The sequence below is a fragment of the Lampetra fluviatilis genome, chromosome 38 (genome assembly GCF_964198595.1).
Source record: "Lampetra fluviatilis chromosome 38, kcLamFluv1.1, whole genome shotgun sequence".
NCBI lineage: Eukaryota > Metazoa > Chordata > Hyperoartia > Petromyzontiformes > Petromyzontidae > Lampetra > Lampetra fluviatilis.
The window spans coordinates 9,623,995-9,651,076 of record NC_136312.1 but is presented as its reverse complement, the minus strand read 5'-3'; the positions used below and the strand labels follow the sequence as shown (position 1 = coordinate 9,651,076).

General features: G+C 47.0%; 1 protein-coding gene across 2 annotated transcripts in view; it reads left to right on the top strand.

Moving 5' to 3' along the window:
* Positions 1 to 551: 551 nt before the first annotated feature.
* The window catches only part of LOC144945616 (interleukin-1 receptor-associated kinase 3-like), a 36,400-nt gene continuing 9,869 nt past the window's right edge, over positions 552 to 27,082 (top strand). For both annotated transcript variants that reach the window (XM_078874143.1, XM_078874144.1), the window contains exons 1-11: positions 552 to 719; positions 15,829 to 16,011; positions 17,489 to 17,668; positions 18,432 to 18,664; positions 19,717 to 19,795; positions 21,459 to 21,610; positions 22,512 to 22,576; positions 23,163 to 23,277; positions 24,492 to 24,610; positions 25,787 to 25,985; positions 26,748 to 26,810. In XM_078874143.1, the coding sequence (XP_078730269.1) occupies positions 587 to 719; positions 15,829 to 16,011; positions 17,489 to 17,668; positions 18,432 to 18,664; positions 19,717 to 19,795; positions 21,459 to 21,610; positions 22,512 to 22,576; positions 23,163 to 23,277; positions 24,492 to 24,610; positions 25,787 to 25,985; positions 26,748 to 26,810 (1,521 nt within the window). In that variant the 5' untranslated portion in view covers positions 552 to 586. The remainder of the gene's footprint in view (positions 720 to 15,828; positions 16,012 to 17,488; positions 17,669 to 18,431; positions 18,665 to 19,716; positions 19,796 to 21,458; positions 21,611 to 22,511; positions 22,577 to 23,162; positions 23,278 to 24,491; positions 24,611 to 25,786; positions 25,986 to 26,747; positions 26,811 to 27,082) is intronic.

Genomic DNA, 27,082 nt, shown 5'->3' with positions numbered 1-27,082 from the left:
CCTATGAGGAGGCCAAATCGTAAGCACAAAATAAAATCCTGGAACTGAAGAACTGGTTCAGAAACAAAGCAGATTCCAATAACCCACATTAATTGTTTTAAAGCAACCAAAGTTGTATATGGTTTTAGTTTTAAATGAATATAGACAACACGTTCTACTTAATTAAATACTTTTTAATAAATGTTTTTTCCTATAACATCAAAGTGCAGCGCCACATTAAATACGCACTACAATGACAATAGTTTAAAGCGATTTGAAGCATGTTTTATTTTTTTTAGGGGGGGGGGCATAGCTTTGTGACGTCATATTTGAGGGGGGGGGTCTGACTTTTTGTGACGTCGTGTGACGAAAGGGGGGGAGGGGTAAAAAATCGTCCAAAATCGCGTGACGTCATCTATGGACGGCCCCTGACATGAACCCCGCCCTCCCCCACACCCAACACTACCCCCAGGCAACATGGCGACTCGCTTTATATACCGGATGCTGACGTCACTTCCGCGCCTGTCACGTGACGCCGGTCCCCCGCCCGCCTCGGGGGCTTCTCCGAGTTAAATTTGTGAGTCCGCAGCGGAGGCGTCGGCGGGCGATGGATTCTCGTGCACGGCGGGGCTCTGCCCTCAGCCGCTCCACCTACATCTACGACGTGCGGCCACTCGTACTGGACGAGTTCTGCAGGATCATGGACACGTGCGAGAGCCCCATGGGGTGGCGCGACCTGGGTGAGTTTCGTCTCCCAACGGGATCGGCGGATTTGCTGGTTTCGGGCCTAGGCTTTGCCGGGGTATCCTCGGACTCGCCTGGAAACCCGCCGCCTCTCGCGTCTCGTTCTCCCGCGGATTTTGCCACGGGTGGGTGGCTGGTGGGAATCGGTCTCACTGCTAAGTTTTATGAATCGTAAGAGACGTGTGGCTTACACTTGAGCAGTGTTAATGCGTTTCATAGTACAGGACGATACTCTTGTATTCCCCCTGTGTTTTAAATTAAAAGTTGTGTGTGCGTCTGTGTTTGTTATGAGATTTGCGGGGAGCGGTGGTGTAGTGGTTAGCGCTACGCTGCACTATGAGTCCGGCGACCCGAGTTCGATTCCCGCTCACGGCCAATACCGGTGACGATTGTCTTTACCGGTCTTGGGACCTCTCCTAGGTCGTCTCGGCCTCAAATGAGTACCTGGTGCGGTGTGTTAAACATCACCGCTGGGGAGACAAAGGCGGCCGGGCGTTGTGTTGGCTAACCCATCCCTCCATGGTGAGCAGTGCTCACAAGCAGTCTGTGAAGGCTACACGACGGGGGATTTTCGTCTTTTGTGATGAGATGTGTACTTAGCAGTGTGACACCTGGGCCACGAGTTTGAAGTGCGTCTTCCAATTTCGGAGAATGCGGTTGCCAATAGCTTGATCCGTCTATAGACACCGCACGGAAATAATGTGGAGAAAGCAAGATTTATTACAATTTATACAATTGTCAACCAATCAAACAAAGTTCGCTTCCAATTCTGTATTCCCGTCAACAGAGTGAATGAGCGAGAGTACGTTTACGAGTGCTAGCGGTTCATCCATTGTTGTTGTTCATTCGTTAAAATATTAACGAGTTTACTTGTGCGCGTGTGCAGTCTTTCCTACACTGTTCGATAATAATTTACTGCACTGCTTAGTGAGGGGTCGGTGATTTCCAAGCGCATAGACGTTCGTAGTTAATTACAACAAGTGGATTTTCATGTCCTGTGGTGATCGCCAATCGAAGCACTAACCCGGATCAACCGTCTAGAGATGATCAGATTTTAAAAGGTTCCTTAGGAGGTCGTCATAGGCTGTGGTGCATCTAGTTCTACACAATGTGCTTGCGTGTTGCCTCTCTACAAAAGTGGTTTCACGTTGTTATTTCAAGAGGTGGTTGTCGAACATTCATGATGCCACTCAATGAACCAGGGGTTTAACGAGTAACGCTATGAATCGGTCAACCGGAAATTGAATTAATCACCGGATTGATAACTGATTTGATTGATAAATCAGTCGCCCGAATTGTTACTGAAGTTGGCGACAAACCACTAATCCTGTCACTCAGTCAGACGTCTAAGCAGTCACCTTAACAGGAATTAAGTTGAAAATCAAAACCATCACCCCTCCGGTAATGAATACTTGCCCATCTTCCGCCTAAGGGGCCGTCCATAAATGACGTCACGCACCTATATGGGGGGGGGGGGGTCAGACATTTGTGACGATGTGTGACAAGGGGGGGGTGGGGGTTGAGAAATGTGACGTCACATAAAAATGCGCAACTTTAAATAAATATAGACAACACGTTCTACTTAATTAAATATACTTTTTAATAAATGTTTTCTCCTACAACATCAGAGTGCAGCGCCACATTAAATACGCACTACAATGACAATAGTTTATAGCGATTTTAAGCAGGTTTTATATATTTTTGGGGGTGCAGAGCTTTGTGACGTCATTGGAGGGGGTTTCTGATTTTTGTGACGCCGTGTGACGAAGGGAGGGGGGGTCAGAATCGTCTAAAATCGCGTGACGTCATTTATGGGGACTGCCCCTAATTCAAATTAACACATTTATGGGTTGGATGGTTGTACCCAGCATGGCTACCCGTAACTGCGCTTGCTTTCGGTTGCCTGTCTATCGCACGAAAATGTGAGATATCAACTGGGTATCGGAAACCAGTTCCTCACTGATTCTTGGGTAATGGTGAGTTGAAAGGCAAAGGTACAACGTGATCTCCCTGCTCAATGAGCAGCATCAAGGCGTTGATCATATATATTGTTAGCCGAGACGTACTGTTGGAACGTGTTTAATTTAGACTTCAAACTTAAACTTTTTAAATTTTTACTAAATAAGGCCCACTGAGCTATATAGTTTTGTTTTTCTTCCAGAAGTAGCCTGGCCACAAATAACATAGCCCAACGAATTTGCTCATCACGTGGAAATTCATAGCAGCCAAAAACTCTACACGCATGTTGATTCTAAATGTGGAGGGGGAAAACGCACGCGACCACGGGGAGAACACGCAAACCCCAAATATGCAGGCGTTAGTGTCGGGTTGAAATCCACTACCTCTTGCATACCAGGCGAGGTAGCTAACATCTCGCCACCGAGGCTCCCACGCTTGGGATTCTCCATGCGATGGATATCCATTGTATGGGGCTGTGCAGCTGCGAGCTCGTGAATAGGGGCTTTATAGCAACACGTGCCTCAAAGTGCTTGCAACTAAAACGGGATGAAATAAATAATCGGACGATTTCTCTTTCACATAGCTGTCAAAATAAAAGTATTTTTATATATTGCATCAGCCACATAGCCTTCAGGTAATGCGACATTTTAGGGTTCAACACAAGCAAACTCTGGACGAGTTTAGACATCTCGTGTCTCGTCCGTAGTCAGGCTTGCTTGAACTGGCCAGCCGTCGGATGTTTATCAGCATACTGTCTATTGACGTCAAATATGCTCCGTAGTACCCAAACACAAAATAAGAATTGATGTCATTTTGGAGAATGCCAGTAACAAAATAAGCGGACAATATTCCCCCTTCACATGAAATGAAAGTATTGTTTTACACTTCCCATCAGCCACATGGCCTTCAGGGCATGCACGCATGCAGCAGCATTGGTTCAACACAGGCAGAATCAAAATATTGATTTATACTGGAGGAATCCGATGAGCTATGAAGCTCTTAAATTTCGATTTAAAGCTTTCGTGACTGCAGGGATTCATCTTCTTCGTTCTTTCGGTAAAGTCACGTAGAATGGAAATAATAAAATAATAAAAATAAAACATAATAAAATAATTCTCACGACGTTTCGGCCACACCGCAAGCAGCCGTCCTCAGGTGAAGAACAGGTCTGTCGAGAAGACTCTGTCTTCTCTGTCTTCTCGACAGACCTGTTCTTCACCTGAGGACGGCTGCTTGCGTTGTGGCCGAAACGTCGTGAGAATTATTTTATTATGTTTTATTTTATTATTTCCATTCTACGTGACTTTACCGAAAGAACCAAGAATATGAAGCTCTTTTTCACAGATGCCCAGTAGGGGCACGGGGTAAGAATGTTACAACAACAAACAGTACAACATTTGACAGTAGTGCAGATTACAAGAAAGGTAAACAAATCATCCAAACTACACGCAAATACAAAACTAAACCATCCCCATCCTACCAGGCAAAGTCCACTGAGGTATTCACTTATTTTACAGAAGCGACCTGGCCACAAATGATAGGTCACCAAAGTGGCCCATCATTTGGATATTTATAGCACCAAAATAATCTAAAATAATAATCTCAATGCAAACTGGACCAGTTTCAAGATTCAGTGTCTCATCAACGGAATAATGCTTTCAGGTAACCAACACTGGCATCTTTGTGCATGTGATGTGATTGTATCTCTCACCTGTGCGTGCATGTGGTGTAAAGTATTTAAAAGTTCTTAACGTGCGTTTTATGAGAGCGAGTCTCACTTTCGAAAGTAAGTTACATCATGGTTTTTTTTTATTCTGCATGAGTACAAAAGTAGTTTGAGGTTATAACATTTACCTCTTAAACTTACTCGTGAGCAAAAGCAGTTGTGTTTAGCTTATGCTGATCCATGGTTATAGTATTTGAGTGTTCTTAATGGCTGCTCTTTGCAGCATTTTTCACATTGCCTCTTCGCAATCTAACTACTCACGTTAAGTATTAACGCGTTTTATATCTTACAGTCTACAGTTATTCTAGATGTTTGCATACTGGCCGTGCAGGACCACAGAATCATGGTTTGCAATGTGCACTGCTCCGTCTCTCATCCAATTTGGTCATAAAGGCAATCCACAAATTATTAACCATGGTCTGCACCAGTCCTCCGCATTTACACGAAATAATCACGGCATGTATTTTTTGGTGAAGAATGTTAATAACGGAATAAATATGCCTTCTTCCCATATTTTTTTTTACACATTATCCATTGGCCGCACAATGTTGCGGTAGTTCGTCTTTCCAGCAGCATTGGTTCAATGCAAGCAAACACGGGACCGGTTTTGACACTCGGTCTCTCTTCAGCAGTCTGGCTTGATTGTACCCATATTGGTGGAGTGCCCAATGTGAACTCTGCAATCACAGTCTGGGTTTATCGCGGATGTCCCGATCTGGCCCCGCCGGCCATGCAGTTGCCCTGTTCATTTCGAGCACGGGCCAGTGGAGCCGATGCCTGGTGCCGCGGTGGCTAGGAGATGTTAACTACCTCGCCTGGTATACAGGAGGTCGTGGGTTCGATCCTGACCCTGACGCCCGCTGTATATTTGGAGTTTGCATGTCTCTCACCATAATCATCATACTCACGGTGGCTAGGAGATGTTAACTACCTCGCCTGGTATACAGGAGGTCGTGCGTTTGATCCCGACCTTGACTCCTGCTGTATATTTAGAGTTTTGTTCTCTCTCCCTGTGGTCGCGTCGATTTTTGTCCGGGTCCTCCGGTTTTCCCCTCCACATTTAAAAACATGCGTTTAGAGTGTTTGGCTGCTATATATTTCCACGTAATAAACCACTTTGTTGATCTATCATTTGTGGTCAGGTCGTTTCTGAATAAGAGCTATATAGCTCAGTGGGCCTTACCAAGTAAAATAGAAAATAGTTCATTTTATATTCGAGTTTTAGTTTAGGCTGCGGGTCAACACTTGGTTGATGGGCGGTGTGGTCATTGGCTAGACCAGGGGTCGGCAACCTACGGCTCCGGAGCCGCATGCGGCTCTTTACGGGCTGCTTCTTGACGATATGTACGTATGTACAGTATGTACTCGGATGCATTGCGGCTCTTGAAATACTGAATTTTGTACCGAATTGGAAAGAAATGGCTCTTCTTGTTATTTTGGTTGCCGACCCCTGGGCTAGACAAATGGGTCGTCAACGTTTAACAAGGCCCGTTCTGCCAGCAATGTAAGTACTTGTGCTAATATTCGGGGATTCCCAAGTAATTTGTTGCGAGCTGTTGGCGTTGATCTCACGTGCGTGGTTTTTGGGCATCCCGATGAAGTCCATTGGAAATGTAGTTTCCAAGAACGGTATGCAAATATCAGCGAAATCTGCACGACCAGATGGTGCAGCGGTTTGTGCGCTGTCGCACCGTGATCCAGGGTTAATTGCTGCATTGTGCACAACATCGGTCGCGTCTGCAAAGGCAGTTGATGAAGGGCTTTCAAAATACACCAACTTAAAACATGAACGTTATGTATGTACTGTACGCATGTTGAACTTCTTTCGCACCGTGCGTAGCCAACCACGCTGATCGGAGTTGCTGAGGATGGACAAACTCTTGCAGAAGTTGTCTGTGTTGAACTGGTGGTCGAAAGCTGCTCACTACTTGAGTATATTGGCCCAAGGCAGAGGAGAGTAGAAACAACGAAATTCGCAGTGGACACATCTGGGCTAATTTGCCCATGGATCGTGACGCTGATCAGGACGAACCCAATGTTGATGAAATTACGCACTTCCAGAAGGCTCCTTGGCTGACGGGATGTGTTAAAAGCACTCTTATGATGTGGAGGCACAGGTAAGTGAAGGAGACGTATGTGTGTACTTGTTTATTTTGTTAGTTACATCCTGACGCTAATCATTACTCTGTTTATATATTAACACGCGGCTGGTCAACTTTCTCCTGAGTAGACGACGCAATTGCGTGCTAAACATTAACAATGAACGAGAAAAGGCAATGTTTGTCTAAATTCAGGGACAAATATTTAATGATTTGTGTTTATTGTGTGTGGCGCTCAAACTGTTTGAAAGTCACGCGTGTAAAAGCATTCGATAAATAAATACCGAAGTAATTCGCATGCATTCCGACCCCTGATATCAGCAAAACTATGTTTTGTGAGTGTCTTGCCATTCGTGTGTCCTTTGATTTATTATTAATCTTAAGACAACTCACTCGCGTGTGTGTGTGTCATTTATTTTTTTGTAATTGAAATCACATGCGCGTGCACACCGCTGTGTGCTAGCACCTTGTGATGAACCTGCAGCGGCCGCTATCAATGCTGCCTGGCTTTGCTGGTTGGTCGCACGTCCTCGTGTGAGATGGCGAGATGCTTGTGAAATTCAGCTGCATCCTTTCGGAGGTATTGTGTTTCGCATTCGAAGCGAACTTTAACACATTCCTGCGGAGGGAGCTGGTAGGAACGTTGGGTTGCTCGGTCAATGGCCAGGGTCAACCGCGGCGTGGTGTATTCTGCAAATATGCCCGACTGTGAGGGCGGGCACAAGCCGACGTGAGTAGGTTAAACGTTGAATTTTATAAGGGCACCACGGGGTGACCAGCCCCTCTCCACCCTCCCCACCCAGCCCCGCCCAGACCCTCCACCACCCTCCCCTCCCCGCCCAGCCCCTCCCTGCACGACGGACGGACACAATAATCCCCTGTGGGCTGGTGTAACCAGGAGGTTCCTACCAGTAAAACATCCCTATAAAGTCAACTATGGGGGTTTGGTGTTGGTTGGCACAGCACTCACCACCAATCTGAGAGTCTAGAAAGTACAAATTAGATAACCAGACAATGTCTTCCTCATATATTTATCTCTGCACATAATAAAATAAAAAAAATACTCTTTACACAACCCATTGGCCCCAACGCTTTTCAGGAGTCAAAAATAGAATCGATTCAGTACAAGCAAAAGCTGGACTGGTGTTCACAGTGTCTCAGACTTTCCTCAATCAATTCTGGTGCAATCATTGATCAATGTTGTAAGGCTATCAAGGGGTCTTTCTTGTGTTATTTTATAGACCTCATCCAGGGTATTTGGCAATCATTAGGCAGCTTCACGTTGGCTACCAGGATAAATATCAGTGCTCGGAGTGTGTTGGCTATCCTTGTGTTCAATACCGGGCGGGGGCAGTTTAGAATGGACGCGTTCTCGTTTCAAATTTAACGTGCGAAACCCGTCTCGCTCAGTGGCAGAGTGAGCGGCTCACAATCACAACGTTGCGTGAGTTCCAATCCTGGTTGGAGGTTGCCTCAGCCCATCTCTCCGAGTGTAGATAAAACGAGAACCCCCCCCCCCCATCCGTTAAACAACAGTGGATGTCCTTGGGATAACATTCCCCTGTCCATCCTTGCCAGAGGAACGTGGAATTTCCACCACTGGCTCAGGACTAAATAGGTTGTAAGCATCTCCTCAGCCCATTAAAGCAGGAAATCAGTTGAATATTTGGCTATGTTTTAATATTTGGTTTAAACTGCTTAATGAGCAGGAAGGGTGGTGTTTGTGAGCGGTTGGCACGTGTACTTCAGATATTTTATTTTACTGAAGCCAAGTGTGATGTTGAGAGTTACTGGAAAAAGAGTCATACATTTTGTGACTTCACAACCTAAGCATGCTACTGGTAACTCTACTACAAAACCTGTATTGTTATTACAAGTATCCATTTCCTCTTCTGTAGAGGAACTTGAAATTTTTAATTTAGCCAGCAAGTGATTTAACACTGGCATGGTGGGCATGCTGGCGGGTCTAACATTGCCTTTTTGAGATATTTGCTTACCTTCTGGTATTCCCACCACCAGCTTCTGGTAATATTCAGGGATCTTTGGTAATTATATTACGACACACACGTTGTGTGCACCTCACGCAGTCCACGTGACATGATTTCACGTGACGCCTGCCACTTAAAGATGGTCCGCAAATTATGCTTCGTCCTTTTAGCGTCTTATTCGGGTGTATTTGTTTCAGCTGGCATCATTGTGTTTTAACGTTTAGCATGTCCAGCCACGCCCTCGGGTACCCATTTGTCTTTGAAGCAGTTCGAAAAACAGTGCCCAGCGGTCATAACGCGGTCAAAGGTATGTGTCAATGCGTGGGCCGCCAAAGGTTTCCGAGAGCTATTTTTGTCTCTCGGTTAGAAATATGTTCCTGAACTAAATTAGCAAGTTACTCTTTTGTTCAGGTGACATGTGGGTCATGGAGGGCTTTGTTGTAAACTTTGAAGGTGTTTGAGTGGGTGCCACGATGGTGTAACTACTACTTCACCTGGTATTCAGGAGGTTATGGGTTTGATTCTGACTCTCACGCCTGAATGTTTGGAGTTTGCGTGTTCTCTCGTGTGGATTTTTTTTGGGATCTCCTTCGGTTTATCCCGCCACATTTAGAAACATGCGTTTTAAATTATTTGGCTGCTATAAATGTCCACATGATAAGCCACTTTGCTGAGCTATCTTTTGTAGCCAGGTCGCTTCTGATAAATAGCTGTAAAACTCAGGTGGGCCTTACCTGGTAAAATAAAAATAGTTTATCGTTTTTGTTGGTTTGTTTATCGCCATAAACTTTCACACTAAAAGTCAGCTATGAACATATTTAATGTGTGAATGTCCTATGATCATCCTTCCAAAGAGACGATGCTTTTAAAAATAATATCTGTAAGCAGTAGAACCTTGCACACTGACTCGCGATGTAAAGACTTGTTAAAAAGGCTTAGCTACGGTGGACACGTGGAACATTTTGACGTGAATGCAACACAAAAAAAACAAGCCGTGGCATGGCAGTGCCTGGAAATATTTCACAATTATAAGAGTGATTCAGCAGTGAAGTTGCTATCACCGAAATAAATAACAGCTGAGCAATGGTTTAGTCATGCAGCACTGGTGCGTTTTATTTGGAAATAACTCCTAACACTTTGGACATATTTTTCCAATAATAGTGTTCATCGAGCGTCTTACTCACTCTGAAGGCTTGTATTTAAGAGGATTGTGCTGCATCGGAATGTTTGGTCAAATGCAACAAGAAGAGTTTTGCAATGCGTAACGAAAGCAGAGTACGAGTGGAAAATAACACGGCTGTTCGCACAGTTTCATGACACCACCTGCTGTATCCTGCCATCTCTCTTCCACCTCGCAGCAAAGCTATGTGATCCACCAACCTCTGCCTCCAAAGCAGCACGTGCCATCACACCTGACTCTTCACACATTGTCCATTCGGTCCATTAGCAACTGGACTGCGTTGAAGCGGCGTATCGTTGCGGGTGGCCAGGTTGCCCACGTGACTGGGTATTATTGGAGTGTTTTACCCTTGGCAATTTGTGTGTTTGGTTTCGTCTGACTGCTGAATGGGGCTCTTTGTGATCGTTCTTGCATTAACTCGTGTTTTGCATATGGAATTAAGCCAGTTTTTGTTACTTCTAATCTATGCAAATTGTTTACAGGTGCTTTAGATTCTTTTTGTCTGTAGCGCACTTTGTTTACGCCTGTAGCCATATCGCCCGGAATGCGCCCGGTCTCGTCCAAAGTGGCACGAGTAGTGGAAGCTGGGCACGGTGACAGCGGTTCGATGTGCGACCGCCACGCACGCACAAGGCATTGTGGGAAGTCGAGGGGCTCCCTGCTTTTCGCGTCCCATTGTGACCCCCCCCCCCCCCAAAGATTCACGGATGCACGAGCGGTCTAAAGCCCGAGGTTGTATAAATAAATAAAATGTTTTTTGCCTGCATTGATAACCAAACATTTGAGGATGACTAGGAGTACAGCGGCATGCGAGCACAAGCCTTCTAACAGATACTTGTTTTGGAACGCATAATATTATCTATTACACACTCGGACTGTAATCTGTAAAAGTCTGTGCCAGGCGTGAGTCATTTGGCTCATTGCGTGGTCCGTGAGTCAGCGTCGGAGCAGTTGAGTCAACGATGCTCTATTTACACTACCTGTTTGCACCAGGCTCTTCTCCGTGAAGTCTCTTGAGCTTCGTCGATTCTTTGTCTGCTATTTCGCATCGTCTACAGTTTCAGTTTTCATTTATTAGGTATAGCCCTGTGAGCCATTCGGCTCTCGAATCGGGTGCAACCGCAACAAACAAAAAACAAAAACGTGAACAAGAAAACATCTTAAAGTGACTATGCGCAAACATAAAAATCCAGAAAAAAACTGCAAAATCTTCCAGAAAAAGCACCGTGTACACCAACGCTGTGTACAAAAATCCCAGTGGGATGCAAGTCAAACAACAACAACCACCACAAGACAACTTAGATTAAAGTCATCAGTCTAACTCCGTACTACAACAAACACATGTAGAGAGACGCACACAAAGACACCGAGCGAGACACACACCAAGACAAACAGAAGGACAACTACTTTGTGACGAGGTCTTAAATAGAGAGAGGGGAGGGGCCGGGACAAATGAGTGGAGCAGTGTGGAATTTCGGAACATAGTGGCTGGAGGAGAGACTGGTTTAGACAGTGAACACCATGTCCTCGTCATCATCTTTAACCAGTGCGTCAATCTACGTCTGGATGTAAGCCTCCCCAATCTGCGACCATCTTTCACAATCCTGCAATTATAATATTACACTTAACACCTGCACACTTAATTTCGATGTAAAGCTTTCGTGACTGCAGGGATTCATCTTCTTGGTTCTTTCGGTAAAGTCACGTAGAAGGGAAATAAAAAACATAATAAAATACAATTCTCACGACGTTTCGGCCACAACGCAAGCAGCCGTCCTCAGGTGAAGAACAGGTCTGTCGGAAAGACCTGCACACTAGTTCCGGGCGGAGAGACGTTTGGTATTTTAGTGAATTTCTGTCGATGAGGCGACAAGGCCGGGGGGACTATGGACAGTTATTCATTTGTGTTCAAGGCACTTGCGTGTATTTGAACCTCATGGCGGGACCTCGCGGTCCCGTAAGCCCCTGGCTCTCGCATAGACATCATATTATAATGTAAACAAAAACTTTTTTTCACCAATGGGTTTGAAGGATGGTGGCAAGTGTTGTCTTGTTAAACTACGCCTTTAAAACTGAAAACTACTTAGCTGCAGTACCTCTTTAAATACCCTATCGAAAAAAGAATTTCACCCCTCTGTCAATCATATTGTTGCTCAGTGTGGATTTGTGAACACACTTTGTAAACAGTACATAAAATAGTATGCGTTTTCAATGTGCTGTTCATATTGTTACACGCGTTTATGCCAATGTTACTCTACAGAGTAGTGGGTGGCCGCTCCTCTTATCTGCATTGATACGAGCGGTATGTGGGGACTATGGCTTAACCGCAACAAAAAAACCTGTCTGCATACGGACAAGAGAAGTATTATATTTATCAAACAGGAGGAATTAACGGTGCAACGCATCTCATCTGTTAAATATCTGCAGGTAATAGGATTATCATCGATTGATCCTGGCTGCAGACATTGGTAGGTCACAAATAATAATGAAGATAAGAGAGCAGTTTCACTGTATTATGCATACCGTTGTGTTCAGCTCTTCTGCGCATCCGTCCTCGCTGCTGCGCTTGGACACGACGCGACAACAGAATGATCCGCGCCAGGTGTCGCGGCGTTTATGTGCGCGGTGGGACGGAGTCGGCAAAAATAAATTGCAATTTTGGCTTACGTTTATTTGGGACCCCCATAAGGTTAATTTTGTTGCCCACTGACAAGGACCCCAACAGAGAGGAGGAAAGCCATAAACGTTTGCTCGGTCAGCAACAAAGGCCCCCTTGACAGCAGCAGCATGCATGGTCGCCCTTATCAACAGGGACGCAAAGTTGCGCACTGCTGTTGTTTGACATGGTTATCGGCTCCGTGCAGCATGCACTGTTGGCAGATGAACCCCCTCGATGGCTCAGTGTCCTGTAGGCTCGTGTGCCGGCGATGGGCGGGGGGGATGCTTCAGAAATAGTCCATAGCCGTCTCTACGCCCGTGTGTGGGGTTACTACAGTTGTCTATCCGTTAAAGTGGTTTCCCACTCGAGTGGGCCGTGGGGCAGTACTCGTTGGACGTTCACAGCCGTGAACTGCTGCTGGAAATTCCACTTTCCTCTAATGGGGAAGAGTTTGTGGCACAACCCTTGTTGACTTCCTATGCTAGAGGGGGCTCCCCTTTATTGAGGCTCGAGTTATCAAGGGCTAAGTTTTCTGCCAGCCACCTGAGAGTTGAACTTTCGACCTTCGGATTACGAACTGCGCTGCGCGCTCTAACCCCACTTTGAAACCGGACCTGAAATTCGTAGGTCTGCATTCAGTATGCGGATGATCTATTTGTAGGCACTCCACCAAAAGACTGAGGCATGATAAAAAAAAAATACAATTAAATTCAAAGCCTCTACCCGTTCCCACCAATCTTAATACACTAATTTTTCACTCTGATATACGTAGCCATTATTTTACAATATTTAATTAGCCGTTGAAAAAAAAGCGTGAGGGTCATTAGAAATTGGTGGTATATTTATAAATGGATCACCATGTATACAGTAGTTGGGTAAAGTGGCATTGTTAGATAAGTGGGTTTTTAGTGAGCCATTTCTTAATTTAACTCGTTAAAGATATATATTAAACATCGCAGGATCATGAGACGTTGCGATGGTGGCTTTGGGAGTCCTGCAACCAGCAGTGAATTGACCATGGCTAACGATGAAGATGAAATACATTTATTTACATTAGTAATGATCTTTAATCATGATAATTGGTGATGTAATCAGCATTGTCTCGCCCGAGACTACCGCACCTCCGATTAGCACGGTTGGCTACGTACAGTGTGAAAGAAGTTCAACGTGTTGTTAGTAAAAAAATATAGGAAATAAAAAATGCGTACATATGGTATTCTAGCCATTCTCATAGTGCAAGGCTGTCGCGAAGGCCCGACGTTTCGCAGGCATAGGTTGCGTGAGTTTCGCATCAAGGGGGCGATGTAATTATTATGGATATTTTTTTTATTTGGCAAATTTGGATCATGATGCCGGCACGAAATGGCCTACCCTTTTCAAAAGACGTCGCGGGAACTTGAATGCCCGCTGGGAAGCGGACGCTGCTTAATTTACGGTAAATTTAACTGCAGTATTAACCAGGGTGGCCTGCTGGGTCCGACCCGCGAACCCAGAAGGTAGCGAATGCGCTGCCGCTGTGGACTATGTCACGTGACGACATAGTCATCGTTCATCCATGAAACTTTTCTCCAGCACTTTCGCAGAGCTCAGTGATGCATTTGCGGAAGGGACCCCTTCCACAGAGAGACACGTGTGTGTGTGTGGTGTGTGCCCGTGCATGCACGTGGGCTGCTCACAGCGCATTTGAAATTCGAAGAAACTGCGTCCACTTCTGCTTTCCCCTTTGTGCCGTGGGCCTTGCAGCCGTCTGTGCTGCGAGAGCAGGAAGCGTCGGCACCGAAATGCACAGCCACCGTGGGTGTCGTTTTGTGTTTGTCGCTTGTCACCGGACACCTCCCCACCCCAAAAAATAGATTTTAAACGGCGAAAAGAGGAGCCCACAAAAATTTGGACAACACCCTCGTTGGGGTTTTTTTTTAGTTTCTCTATCTTGTGAGATTGCGCCGATGACGCACCCTTTTAAACACCACACGGAAACGCACGAACGGGAGTTCTCGGTGCCGAGTCCGTAGCCAGTAGCTGCGTGTGTGCAGTAGTGTTATTATGGCACTGTAGTTAAGCCCATTTTTATCAGGGTGTGGAATTTACGCTACTGGCTTAGGACCACCAATTGCCACTGAAGAACGGCCATTTGTTTGTGAAGACTATACGAAATTAAGGATTCGTCGGTTAAAGTGGATTCTTCTGCTCATGATGCATGCAATAAAATCACTCGTTTCACGAAGACCGATGCAAATCATACGCAGACGTAACTACCCTCTGAGTAATGCAGTAGAAATTAGTAAAAAAATATACATTGGATTATCGATTCCAATACAAGTATTGGAATCGATAATCCAATCTCTAATTTTTTTTGTTTTACGATTTAACCGATTGCTAAGTGTGAACATTCACACTGCACATGGCCTGTTGCAATGTCATTAGTCTGTGGCAACCATCCATGCAGCAGTGGATTGACAAAATGGGCTGTATTTTATGCTGCAACTCTTTGCACCAAACACACTTTGGTATACTGCGGCCCTTGCATAAGTTGGTTCAAGAGGTCCAGGATTTATGAACTGGTCATGAAAGGAAAGAAAAGAACGTTGTGTACGATTGGTAAACAACTCCCGCCCAGCGCACGCTCTTAGCGTCGAGTGGTTAAGTCATAAATGCCCAGAATCAGGGATGGCGCTGTGCATTTGTGGATTAAGAGTGGAAGGCCCAATTTCCTGCCTTCGTAAGGTCCTGCCGTGCAGAAATCGAGTTGCTGTTAGCGGAGTTTTTTTTATTCGCTTCTGTTTGCGATTGGCGTATTGTGCTGGGCTCGCGTTGTGTGGCCATAAAAACACTTTAAAAAGCCTGGCGGGGTTGGCGGCACTGGAACATGAAAGTCTGCAATGAGGCAGGGGTAGCAACTGATTGGTTTCTACATTTTGAAGACGCATTACGGCACTGACGTATAGGGAAGGCTTCATTTATGGTTCTCAATGGCAACGGTTGCGTTCATATTTTACATTTTCCGTACGGATTACGTGATTATTTTTGACGCGTCGCGACTCTTATTGCGGGCGAGTCTTCATAGCGCAGCGCTTGTCTTTGAGGTGCCGTTTGTGTGTGCGCAACACAGAGTGGGGCAGCGGTAGTGTAACCGCTGGCACGCTGCGCTACGAACCCGGTGAGCCGAGTTTGATTCCCGCTCAAGATTGGTAAGTGCGAATATCTGAACCGTTCCTGGGCCACCCCTCGGTCGAACCTGGTGCAGTGTATTAAACACGAGCACTGCGGGAGACAAATTCGACCGGGTGTGGTGTTGCCCACCCAACCCCCTCGTCTGCCGTGCCGGCCTTCATAGGCGCTCGCTAACAGCACTTGCCCCAACAGTCTAATGAAGGCGACACTGTGGGGGTGGGGGGTGGAATCTTTGTCTTTTGCGAAACAGAGAAGTTGACGGTGAGACCGCCTCTGCGCCGTGTGTCTCCCCCCCCTCCCCATCGCGCGCGTGCGAAAAGCAGCCAAGCACATGATTAGTGACATGACGGAGATGCGTCTGCTGGCGCTCAAGGGCGAGCACGGCAAGAGCTGCACGGCGGAGCTCATCTGGACGTGGGGTCAGCGCAACCACACGGTGGGCGAACTCCTGGACTTGCTGGAAGTGATCGGCAACAAACGCGCGCTCAACCTCTTCCTGCGTGAGAGTGAGTCGCTCGCTCTCCTCCACCGGTGTCCCCCTGCAGCGTGAAATAATGCCACAACCCCCATTTCGTTATACCACTTTTGAGACGAAGCATGCATTTGGAACTCTCGCGGGGGCAGTGCATTTCTTCTCCGTGTTAGAGAAGGGTCCGCGGAAGAGGATATTACAGAACTGCTTCTGAGATCCATTACAATTACTTGTTAACTGTATGAGGAGTCTTGCACTTTTTTCTTGCAACGCTCATCAATTTCAATTAAACAAATTCGTGGCTATATATTTCGGCATATTCATTGAGCGATCGGTTTTACTCTTGACGATTTTTTCACGTCACCTTTTGGTTCGCCGGGCTCAGAGCATACGTTCCCCACACTTGAGAACCTTACGTGTGATAACGGGCGGTCGCCACGTGGATTCTGACTCAGAATCTCAGCACGCCTCGTGACCCTGAGCCTCTGGGCCACCTCTGTTACACCCCCATTTATTTTTTGCCGCCACGGTATGTTGTGGGTAATAAATTAACAAGCCAATAAGGACATCATCCACGTCACTCGGGAGGGGGTGAAACTTGTAGGGGCTTTCCTGCCTTCGAGAGGCAGGATGTAGGGCGGACGCCCTACATGGATTGTCGAGTAATAGTTCGAAATAAAAGTACGATATTCGCAAGGGATACATTCCAAAGATCCTCGCGAATAGCACATTTTGTTGATAATAATATTGGCCTACGAAAACTTTCTCTCATCACATTCATCTCATTACATTCATCTCATCACATTTATCTCATCACTTTCTCACATCACTTTATCTCATCACTTTTTTACGTAACATTCTCTCTCATTACTAAATCTCATCACTTCTAATTTTCTCTCTCTCTCGATGCAGTCGTGTAGAGTTCCAGATGCGATTCGCGGATAGCGCAAATCACGGAGAGCAAGTTCGTGAATAACGAGGAGATGAATTTCAGTTTAAAGTTTTCGTGACTGCAGGGATTCATATTCTTGGTTCTTTCGGTAAAGTCACGTAGAAGAGAAACAATAAAATAATACAAATATATAACAATATAATTCTCACCAAGTTTCGACTGCAACACAAGCAATGTTTTTCACACCTGATGATTACTATTGTTGCAGTCGAAACGTGAGAATGTTATTGTTTTATATTTTTATTATTTTATTGTTTCCCTTCTATGTGACTTTACCTAGAACCAAGAAAAATGAGGAAATGCTTTAGTCTATTACAAGTTTTGGTCGCCACATGTACTGGACCACCCCAATGTTAGGAGACGGACTTTGTGACGGTGAGCTTTGTTAGCGATAGTGGGTGGTCGTTGAATGGAACACGTTCCTTTTCTTAATCGTGCCCTCTAATGTTATATACATTCAAATTGTAATATTCTGAATTGACTTGAATTGCATTGCAGAGCAGCAGGACATTGCTTGGCATTGTTGTGATGTGCTGCTGCTTTTGTTGTTGTTGTCTAGTTGAGATGACCAGCATGTCGCCGCCTTCATTCGGCGCTCCCGAATCTCTACCGCCGCCTCCCTTGGCCTTGCCGGATCCGGTGAAGGTGCCCTACAGCCCGAACGTGTCGCCCGTCTGCCACGCTCCCCACACCGGACCAGCGCTGTGCCAGGCACAGCCAAGTGACAGCGAACCCAAAGGCACGTGAATGTTATCCGAGTCAAAAGTGGAGGTGGCCAAGTGTCGTAGGGGTCTGAGCGCTGAACTGGCACTGCTGAGAAGTTGGGTTAAAATCAAGGCAGCCGCCCTGTGATGAAACCATGTTCTCGAGTGCAGTGAGTTCAGACTCGCACTTTATTTCAGTTGGCGAGGCCCGTTGAGCTAAGCAGCCCTGTTACGAGGACGAACACGGCCCAAGAGGAAATCGCAGTGTGGGACTGTGCAAACTCACGAGCAAAAGTAAAATGTATTTCTACAAAACTCATGGATAGAACTTACTGCAAACAGTTGATTGTCTTAGCCTGGTCACCAATAACTGCACAATAAGGACCATTCCATTCAATTTGGTTCCACATTTTATTTTGGTAAATTCCAGCTCTGAAAATTCAACTATTTGGACTGTCATCCAACGAATATTACTCGTATTGCAGAGCACGTGCAAAAAATGCTGCTCCCTGCTGCGTGGACTAGAGACTACTTCAATGGACCTTAGAGGTAGACCTTTTATATCCGTTTCCACGGGCTGTTATGACAATGCTGACAATTTTGATGACAGTGTGCTGCTGATGAATGACAATGAAGCCGATGACTGTGATCATGATGTGGACGATTCCGAGTTCAATGCTCATGACGACATCAATGACGGAGCGGATGCTAGTGGTGATGATGATGATGATGGCTATGATAATTATATCAGTGGTAATGACATTGAAAATAATGATGTGCCTCTGCGTGTGTTTACAGAATTGAACGTTGCAAATGTGTTGGACGGTGCAGGGCTTCCCTTGCCCGGGAAACCGCCGGGTGACACGTTCTGCCCCATCTCGCCCGGCTCTGCCAACTGTTCCGACAACCTTCAGCCCAGCAGCAGCGACAGCAGCGGTAGCGGCGGCAGCAGCAGCAGTAATAATATCACCAGCGACAATATGGGCGGATCTCTGCGCAACTTGAAGGAAGATAAGTGCAGCAATTTGGACGTAAGGCTCCTTTCCCTCCTACATCTTGGATGGTTCCGTTGACGAAGCTTGACGCTGTTTCTGCGGCGTTATCTCTGGGTGTACGCGAGCGGTTCGCAAATGACTCGCGAGTGCACCCAAGCAATCCCTGCGCTCCGCTCGTGCACAGTGAGAGCGGTGAGTTAAACATAAACATAGCCCGTGTTAGCCTTTGCTACGGCGTTTGGATAACTGTTGTTATTCAAACTTACTCAGACACCACTGTTTAAAGTAAGCTTTATATATTAAACAAACATCTGCGGAAGGTGGTGCAGCCTGGGACAGTAGAGTCGGCAATCGGTGCTCATGGTTGGGTGAACCTTTTGAGTGTTAATCCCCTCATATTTTATATGGACACTTTGGTTTCCTGCTACGTGCACAAAGCACTCCTCAAAAGGAAATGCCCACATGTGACGATGCAAACCGGTCCTGGAAAAGGCTTGAGACTCGGTGACCCTTGACTGGATTAATAGAGTAAAATGTCGCTGCAACATAAACCCGGTGGGATTTGTGATGCATTAAGGTCTGGCTGTTTATAACTTTATATTGTTTCGAGGCAGCTGGTTATCTCCTTTCTGTCAACATGTCTGCGGCTAATGTAAGCATCGTCAGGCCACCAACTGCGGGTGTTGTTTCCCGCGCACTGTGCGCGTGATTTTTTTGTCGAGAGGTGGGTTTTGCTCAGCGGTTCTCCACCCTTGAGTTTGCAAAGCTTTTTCGGGGGGAGGGGGGGGGCAGCACAGGTTGCGCCATGGATACTGAGCAGGAGAAATTTCAGTTAAGCGCAGGGAATGCCAGCGCCGCGTCACCGCGTCACATCGCACCGATACACAATGTGAGACGCACACCTTGCTCGCAACGTTATTGACTAGAGGCGTGAACATGTGATCTCTCTCTCTCTTTGTGACCTTAGTAACCTGGTGTGGGGGGGGGGGGGTCACGCACGGTTGGGGGGCACAGGAACCAGCGGTCGTGATTTGGGGGCCTGCACCCTGGTGTGGTGCTCTTGTGCATATTTGCTGTTGTTTTGGCAGAGCGAGGTGGACAGCAGCTGCAAGGCTACGATGGAGTCCATCGGCTCGCAAGATTCGCCCTCCGACAACAACGCTGCTGGTCAGTGGCTCGTGCTTTTTTTTCCCAGATTGCATTGTTCTCTGTTCACCTCTTCGACGCGTCTTTGGGTCACGCCGCTTTGCTCGGGTGTGTGGAGAGCTTCTTCAGCACGCGGAGCGAAACGTCGGACTTAAAGGAGCGCTATGGTGATCACGGGACCCCGCCCACAAATACCCGGCACCCAAGTTGTGACCACAGTCTGTCGATCTCCGATTGTCTTGTCGGCCTGGTTGGCCATCCTCAGACACAGAGATAAGACGCTGGCGAAAGACGATCATTCTCGACTAGTTAACATCTCGCCACGTTGCTGAGGTGTTAACCACCTTGCCTGGTATACAGGAGGTCGTGGGTTCGATCCCGACCCTGACACCTGCTGTATATTTGGAGTTTGCGTGTCTCTCTCCCTGTGGTCATGTGGATTTTTCTCCAGGTCCTCCGGTTTTTCTGTCCAAATTTAAAAACGTGCATATATGTTTCCACACGATAAGCCACTTGGTTAAGTTATCACTTGTGGCCATGCCGCTTCTGAAAAAAAGTTATATACCTCAGTGAGCTTTACCTGGTAAAATCTAAAATTGTTTAGTTTAGAAAATAATACAACAAACATAATAAGTGATATTATATTCATAATCGGACACGAGCTTTGTTACACACGCACACATCTACACGTTTTCTGGGCCTCTGCGTTGATTTCAATCGATCTATCGTTACATGCCTCACCCGGCCAGGGGTCGCTTATTGATCATTTAGTTAATGATCAATAGCGACCCGTGCACCTCCGATTAGCGTGGTTGGCTACGTACTGAACATACAGACGGTCCTCGGGTTGAGGAACACCCGACTTACGGAAATCCGACCTTGGGGGAATGCTCCCATAAATCGTTGAAATAAAAATAATTTTGCGGAATTGTTTGTGTTAGTTCCATCAGCGCAAGTAGTGCAGTGCGGTGAGGTTGCGATTGATTACCGGCGGAGTAGCATCTTCCCCAAGGCGCTCTCTGCACTGTTACGTAATTCCTTTCCTTTTGTAGCATTAAGTAATTTAGTTTTCTGTGCTTCGAACTATCTTTTTTTCCTCATGTTTCTATTGCTAGTTTTCTTCATTTTAAGTTTATTTCACGAGTTATTTGCTGTATGTACTTTATTTAACACAAATACACTTCGATTGCTTCTCGTCTCAGCCAACAGCGATCGGAGAAGTCTCGGCCTAGCCTAATGCACGGTAAATGAACATTCAGAAGCGACTGCTTTCTGTTAACAATTCATAATAAAATGTTTCGTGGTATTCATGAACAATTTGATACAGTATGTGTTCCATTGGCTTAATTATTGTTAGTGTTATGGTAGGTATTTGATGAAACGAAAGAATCGTAGAAAGTGCAGAGCGTATGTACAGCGATACGATTCAGGTCGCGATAGAAAACGGACGACAGCGCGAGACATTACTGAGAACAAACTAGGAATCGGGTAGGGGATTTTATCGTTAATCTTAGGGAAAATTGTTGAGTTTCTGTCATGGAAAATTATCGAGAACCTAACCGGTCCATAACCCGGGGATTGTCTGTACATACATACACGCGTAGTTACTTTGGTTAGGGCTCACCGATCCTAATGGGAAGGCCGTCATTGATGGGCTCTGCTTGCCTTGCTTATCGCCCTCCAGTGCTCGACCTGCAGCAGATATTCTCGCTGCAAGCCATCTTGGAAGGCACCCACAACTTCAGCATCGACCGAAAGCTGGGAGAAGGTGCCTTTGGCGTCGTGTACAAGGCTGACATCCACAGGACTCCGTTTGCCGTCAAATTGTTGAAAAAGGTTGTGATGGATTTTACTCGCCCTGTCCCTCCCACCCCGTCTGTGTAAATGTGGATTCTTGGTGTGGTGTTGGTGAGAGTGAAACGTGTATAGAATGAGACGGTTCTGGTTTTCACGGATGCGTCCCCAGTTTTCGGATGAATGTGAAAGAGAATCTGAGAAGTTGGGCCGAAAAAGTGAATTGGTTTAAAGTGTGCCGTCGCAGGAAATGACGTCACTTTTAACATCACTTCTGTGCGTTCTCCCACGAAATCTTACACAATGTCGATGATCTCAAAACCCCCAAAAGAGATCAGAAATTGTGCTTAAATGCAAATATTCGAAATTTAAATGCTTAATGTGATACTGGTCCCAAATATGGACACATGTACGAACTTCAGTCCACACTTGATTATCCAGTAACGTGCTCATGTTGATTATCCGGTGATGTGCTAATATTCTTAGGTTTTTTCTGTAAAGTCACGTAGGTAAAATATAAATAAATTTAAAATTAAAATTAATAAAAGTTAAATAAAAATAAAATAAAAATCACGACGTTTCGGAGGCAACACAAGCTTTCGTCTTCAGGTGGAACCGTCACAGCACGATAGCTGTATCAGGTAAGAGAAATTCCAAGAAAACAGTCCTTGTATATATACTGGTTGAGGGTGGGAGGAGCCAAGGCAGGCCCTGGATATTATTATTATTGTGAGGTTCGGTGCGGCTGAAGCACGCTGCTAGGAATGAGCCTTTGTTGTGTAGACTGGTTGAACTCGGAGGTTCCAAGAGTTGTTATGGTGCGGCTGATGTGCTAATGTTGAACCGAAAGAATCGTCAAGTTGCCATCGTCTGGCGCGTGGAGTCTCCGGACCATCGGGTGTTTGTCCGGTTTGCTTGATGCTCTCCTGTCTTGCTGTTGCAGCAAGGTGGAATCCAGTGGCAGACGGTGTTGGAAAGCCTGCACGCCGAAATGAAGCACCTTTACATGTGAGTGTCGGGTCCTCCGTTCGTAGTTGTCTCTTGGCTGTGACAATTATAAAATAAAATCCCACGTGGCGCCCATTAATGGGAACTCAGTCTTTCTTTCATAGCTTACTTTGAAATTTCCACCGCTTGCTTAGGCCTTAATGATGTCCGACTTTTTGCACCACACGCTCAAAGCCTCGGTTGCTGAAGTTCCTAAACAATCTCCCAGCACGTGGAGCGAACGTCGGACACTGTGCCAAGCAACATGCGGCTCGACCCGGAAGCACATCGGAGAGAGCTGTCCAGCAGGACAACCGCGAAAAAACCCACCACGTAGAGACACTAGCGCTGCCATAGCCACGAGTTTGAGCACAGACTCACTCTGCCTTGAAAACTCACTTCTTTAGGACGTACGCATGTTGAACTTCTTTCACACCGTACGTAGCCAACCGGAGGTTTAGAACTGCTTTGTGTTTAGTTTGTTGTCTTTCCTCCGCACCTCCGATGAGTACGGTGCGAAAGACGTTCAATATACGTACCTTCCTCCGACTCTCCGTGGTCTCACGGTTAACGTCTGCTGCCCTTGCCCGTTTCTTTCTCCTTTGAGGTTGCGGCATCCGAATGTGCTCGAGCTGGCTGGGTTCTGCCTGGAGCAAGACCACTGCTGCCTGGTGTACCACTTCATGCCCAACGGCTCTCTGGAGGATCGCCTGCACCGCGGGGTGAGCAGCTAGGCTCGCCCGGCTGTGTGGGGGGGGGCGGGGGGCGGCACGACACCGCTTATCACAGCCTCGAGAAGTGTTTGGAAACTGATCGAGCGAGACCTTTGATCCATGTATCGTGGGCATAATCATCTAATCGATGCATCGTTGCTACATACCCTACGTCTGATGTGTTATACGATCATTAACCCTTTCCCGAAAACATGTATCATCAAAACTCGAAAGGGTTCACCATCCGCAGTCTGAGATAATGGTCTCTGGGCCCCTCCAGCATCTTGCTTGTTAAATACCATTCCGCCCTTAACCCTGTCACGGCCATGTGTTTTTCAACTGGACGTCACCCTGCACACAGCTGGCTTTAAACATTAATTCTGTAGTCTTGGATCATACTCGTGGGTTTTTTCGGTAAAGTCACGTAGGTAAAAAATTAAAATAAATGAAATTAAATGTTAATAAAAAATGTTTTACATTTTTTTTACCTACGTGACTTTACCGAAAAAATCAAAGAGTATGAATCCTTGCAGTCACGAAAACTTCAAATCTTGAAGTCTTGGGTCAGTTTGCTTTCTGGTAACTTTTTTTCCCAGTATAAATGGAGCATTTCCCTGGTCCTTATGCAATATTTGTCATTTCCAGATTTTGCCACTAGAAGGCAGCAGGCGACACATCTCGTCTGTGTGTGTGTATGGGGGAGTGTTAGTGGAGCGGTTAGCATGCCCCGCTACCAACCCCGGCGACTTCAGTTCCAATCTCCGCTCACGGCCCACACTCGTGTGCCGTGCCGGCCTTTATAGGTGCTACTCGCTAACAGCACTTGTCCCATCAGTCTGTTCAGGCTATACGGGGGATCGTTGTCTTTATATGGCCTCCTCGGGCGTAGTGCTGGCCACTCACCCCCTTGTGTGCCGTGCCGGCCTTCATAGGTGCTACTCGCTAACAGCACTTGCCCCAACAGTCTGTAAAGGCTATACAGGGGGATCTGTCTTTCTGCTTGTCCATAGCCTTGAAACATTAACCTACATTCCCTCTTGTAAAATATGAAGACCGTCGAAAGCATGGCAGCGGTGCGTCCCGAGAATAGACAGGACCGGCTACGGTCGCCTCTAACGCAAGGCGTTAAAGGCGGTCTACCAACAGCACTTACCTGGACGGAGTTGAAGGCTAAGCAATGGGGTGGGTGGTGAACGTTCGTATGTGTCTCTCTGTCAATGCAGAAGGGCGATGGACCTCTGTTGTGGCGGACGAGGTTGGAGATTGCGGAGGGAGCTGCTCGTGGCCTTCAGTATCTGCACACGGCTCAAATGGACCCAGTCATACACGGGGACATCAAGAGGTGCGATGCCGCTTGTGTCATATGCTTCTATTTTTGTTATTGCTTCTTGCCATTGGATAGATCAAAAGGTTCTTCCCTCTAATTACTGAAGCCACTACTGGCAGCAGGGCCACCAGAGGAAGCTCCCGAGAGCCCCCTCGACAGGGTGTTTGGCCTACTCTTCCACACCGGTCAGACGTCTGGGAAGAGGTGGACTACCCCCACCACATACGTGCGGTGGGCCGATCTATTGCAGTGTGCATCCATTTAAACTTTTGTTGTATTGTAGGGGTTGGCAAAGCTTTTCCTCATGGGAGTCAAGTAGGACTTTCAAAATACCCGTTGCAGGAGCTGCGATCATACACTGTGATCATGCTAGGATTGCAAGCATCGTCTGTGCTTGGCACCACTCGAAATCCAACAGATGAACTGGCCGTGCTAAAATTATAAACAGTGTTGCCAAATCAAAAGTAATTTCGCAGTCACATGCCAAATCAAAAAACTTTCCGCAGTCGCATGATGCAGGGGTGGTGCGCACACCAAATCGGCACCCCCCCTCGTACCGAACAGTCTGGCGCATGTGACTCGCTGGAGACCAAGGTGGAGGCGGCGATGTGAAGAAGTCGGCATAATGCGAACATCTGCGGAAAATGGCAGTTACACTGTGCACAAGTACTGCACTGGGTGTGGGCGATCGGTTGATCAGCGCGTATGTGTGACGGTCGGATATGCAACGATGCACGGCACTGGTCCGTTAAAGGTTGATCCACTGCAATCGGGCTAGCTTAAGCCTACGTGCATGCACAGCTGATTTGTAGTGGAGCGACTATATTTTGATTGGTCAGCTGAATCGACGTCCTTGTTGTGTGCGTGTGTGGTGGGGAGCGGGAGTGCAGCGGTTAGCGCGCTGCGCTACCAACCTGCCGGCACGAGTCCGATTCTCATTCACGGCCAACACCGGTGACGATTATCTGAACTGGTCCTGGGCCTCCCCTAGGACGACTCGGCCCCAATTGAGTAGCTGGTGCGAGGTGTAAAAATATTGCCACTTGGGATACGCAGGCGGCCAGACGTGGTGCTGGCCACCCATCCCCTTAATAGGTGTTCGCTAATTACGCTTGCCCCCGAAAGTCGTGTTAAGGTTACGCGTGGCATCTTTGTCTCTCTCCCCCTCTGCCTCTCACCATGGTCCCGCAGTGCCAACATCCTGCTGGACAGCCACTGCCAGGCAAAGCTCGGCGACTTTGGAATCGCGCGCATGGGCCCCTTCCTGGGCATGCGCAGCTACACGTACGTGCGCAGCGCGGAGATGCGCGGCACGCTCGCCTACCTGCCCGACGAGTACGTGCGATCACGCCAGCTCTCGACCAAGGTGGACAGCTACAGCTTTGGCGTGGTGAGCTTTGAATTGCCCCCCCCCCCCCCCCCCCCGCGTCCCATGCTCCTCGCGAATATTCCAGTGGTGGAAATGGGCCGGAGCGTTGAGGTGGAAGTAATAATCTCTTTGCAGCCCTGACTGAGCCAGTGGTGGAAATCCCACATTCCTTTGGCTGGGGCAATTCTTACCCATAGGACAACCAATGTTGGCTTCCTGCAGGAACGATGCCCCAACCAGCATGAAACTTCCATGCTTCTGATGCGAACCACATGGCCAGAATTGCGTAATTTAACGCGACGTACTCTTTTCCTTCGTATTAAAACGATTAAACAGGGCAATGGTCGCCTTTTGGCGTTCTCTGGTCTGACACTGGTGAGACGAGGCCACAAAGAAGGCCGTCTCTGGTGTAGGCCAATCAGTTTCAAAGACAACGCAGATATTGTCAGAGCGTGTTTTGTTTGCATGCTCACCACAAGTACGTGTGGGTTAGTGCTGACTTGATTCCTTGCAAAATGAATCTATTTGGTGTTGGAACATCTTAACCCCTCCTGTTTTATTGCCAGAAAGTGAAAAACCTCGTCTTATTTTTCATAAAAAAGGCACGTTTCCGTGGCCTCGCGCTGCTTAAGAACGCCGCGGCGTTTTTCCCCCCCTTCCTCTTCAAGCACGCGGATTAGAGCGTCATCATTGCGAGTGGTGTAATCTCAGGAGTGGAGGTTGCGACAGTCGACGTACGCTGTGACACCTTGGCTCAGCGCCCCGTGTGCGTTCCTGTTCCAGGTACTGCTTGAGCTGCTCACGGGGAGGAAGGCTGTTCAGGAGCAACCACAGCCTCAGTTCCTGGTGAGTTCTCGAAAAGCGTCTTTTTGTCGTCGCGCTCGTCTCTTCGTCCGAAGTTCAGGGTCCGAATCCACGTTTGCAGGGATGCTGCCATGCTGCGTGCAAGCTGCCAGACTTAACGATTTCGATTGACGAGCGATGGAGCGCGCTTTGCAAGGCATGTAAATGTTGGCCGTAGTAGAGGTTATTTTTTGGGTTAGATCGTGTAAATGAAGATGTGTCATTAAACCCGCCACCACCCGGCACAGCCAATTTGTAAAGGGGTTTGTCGCGTA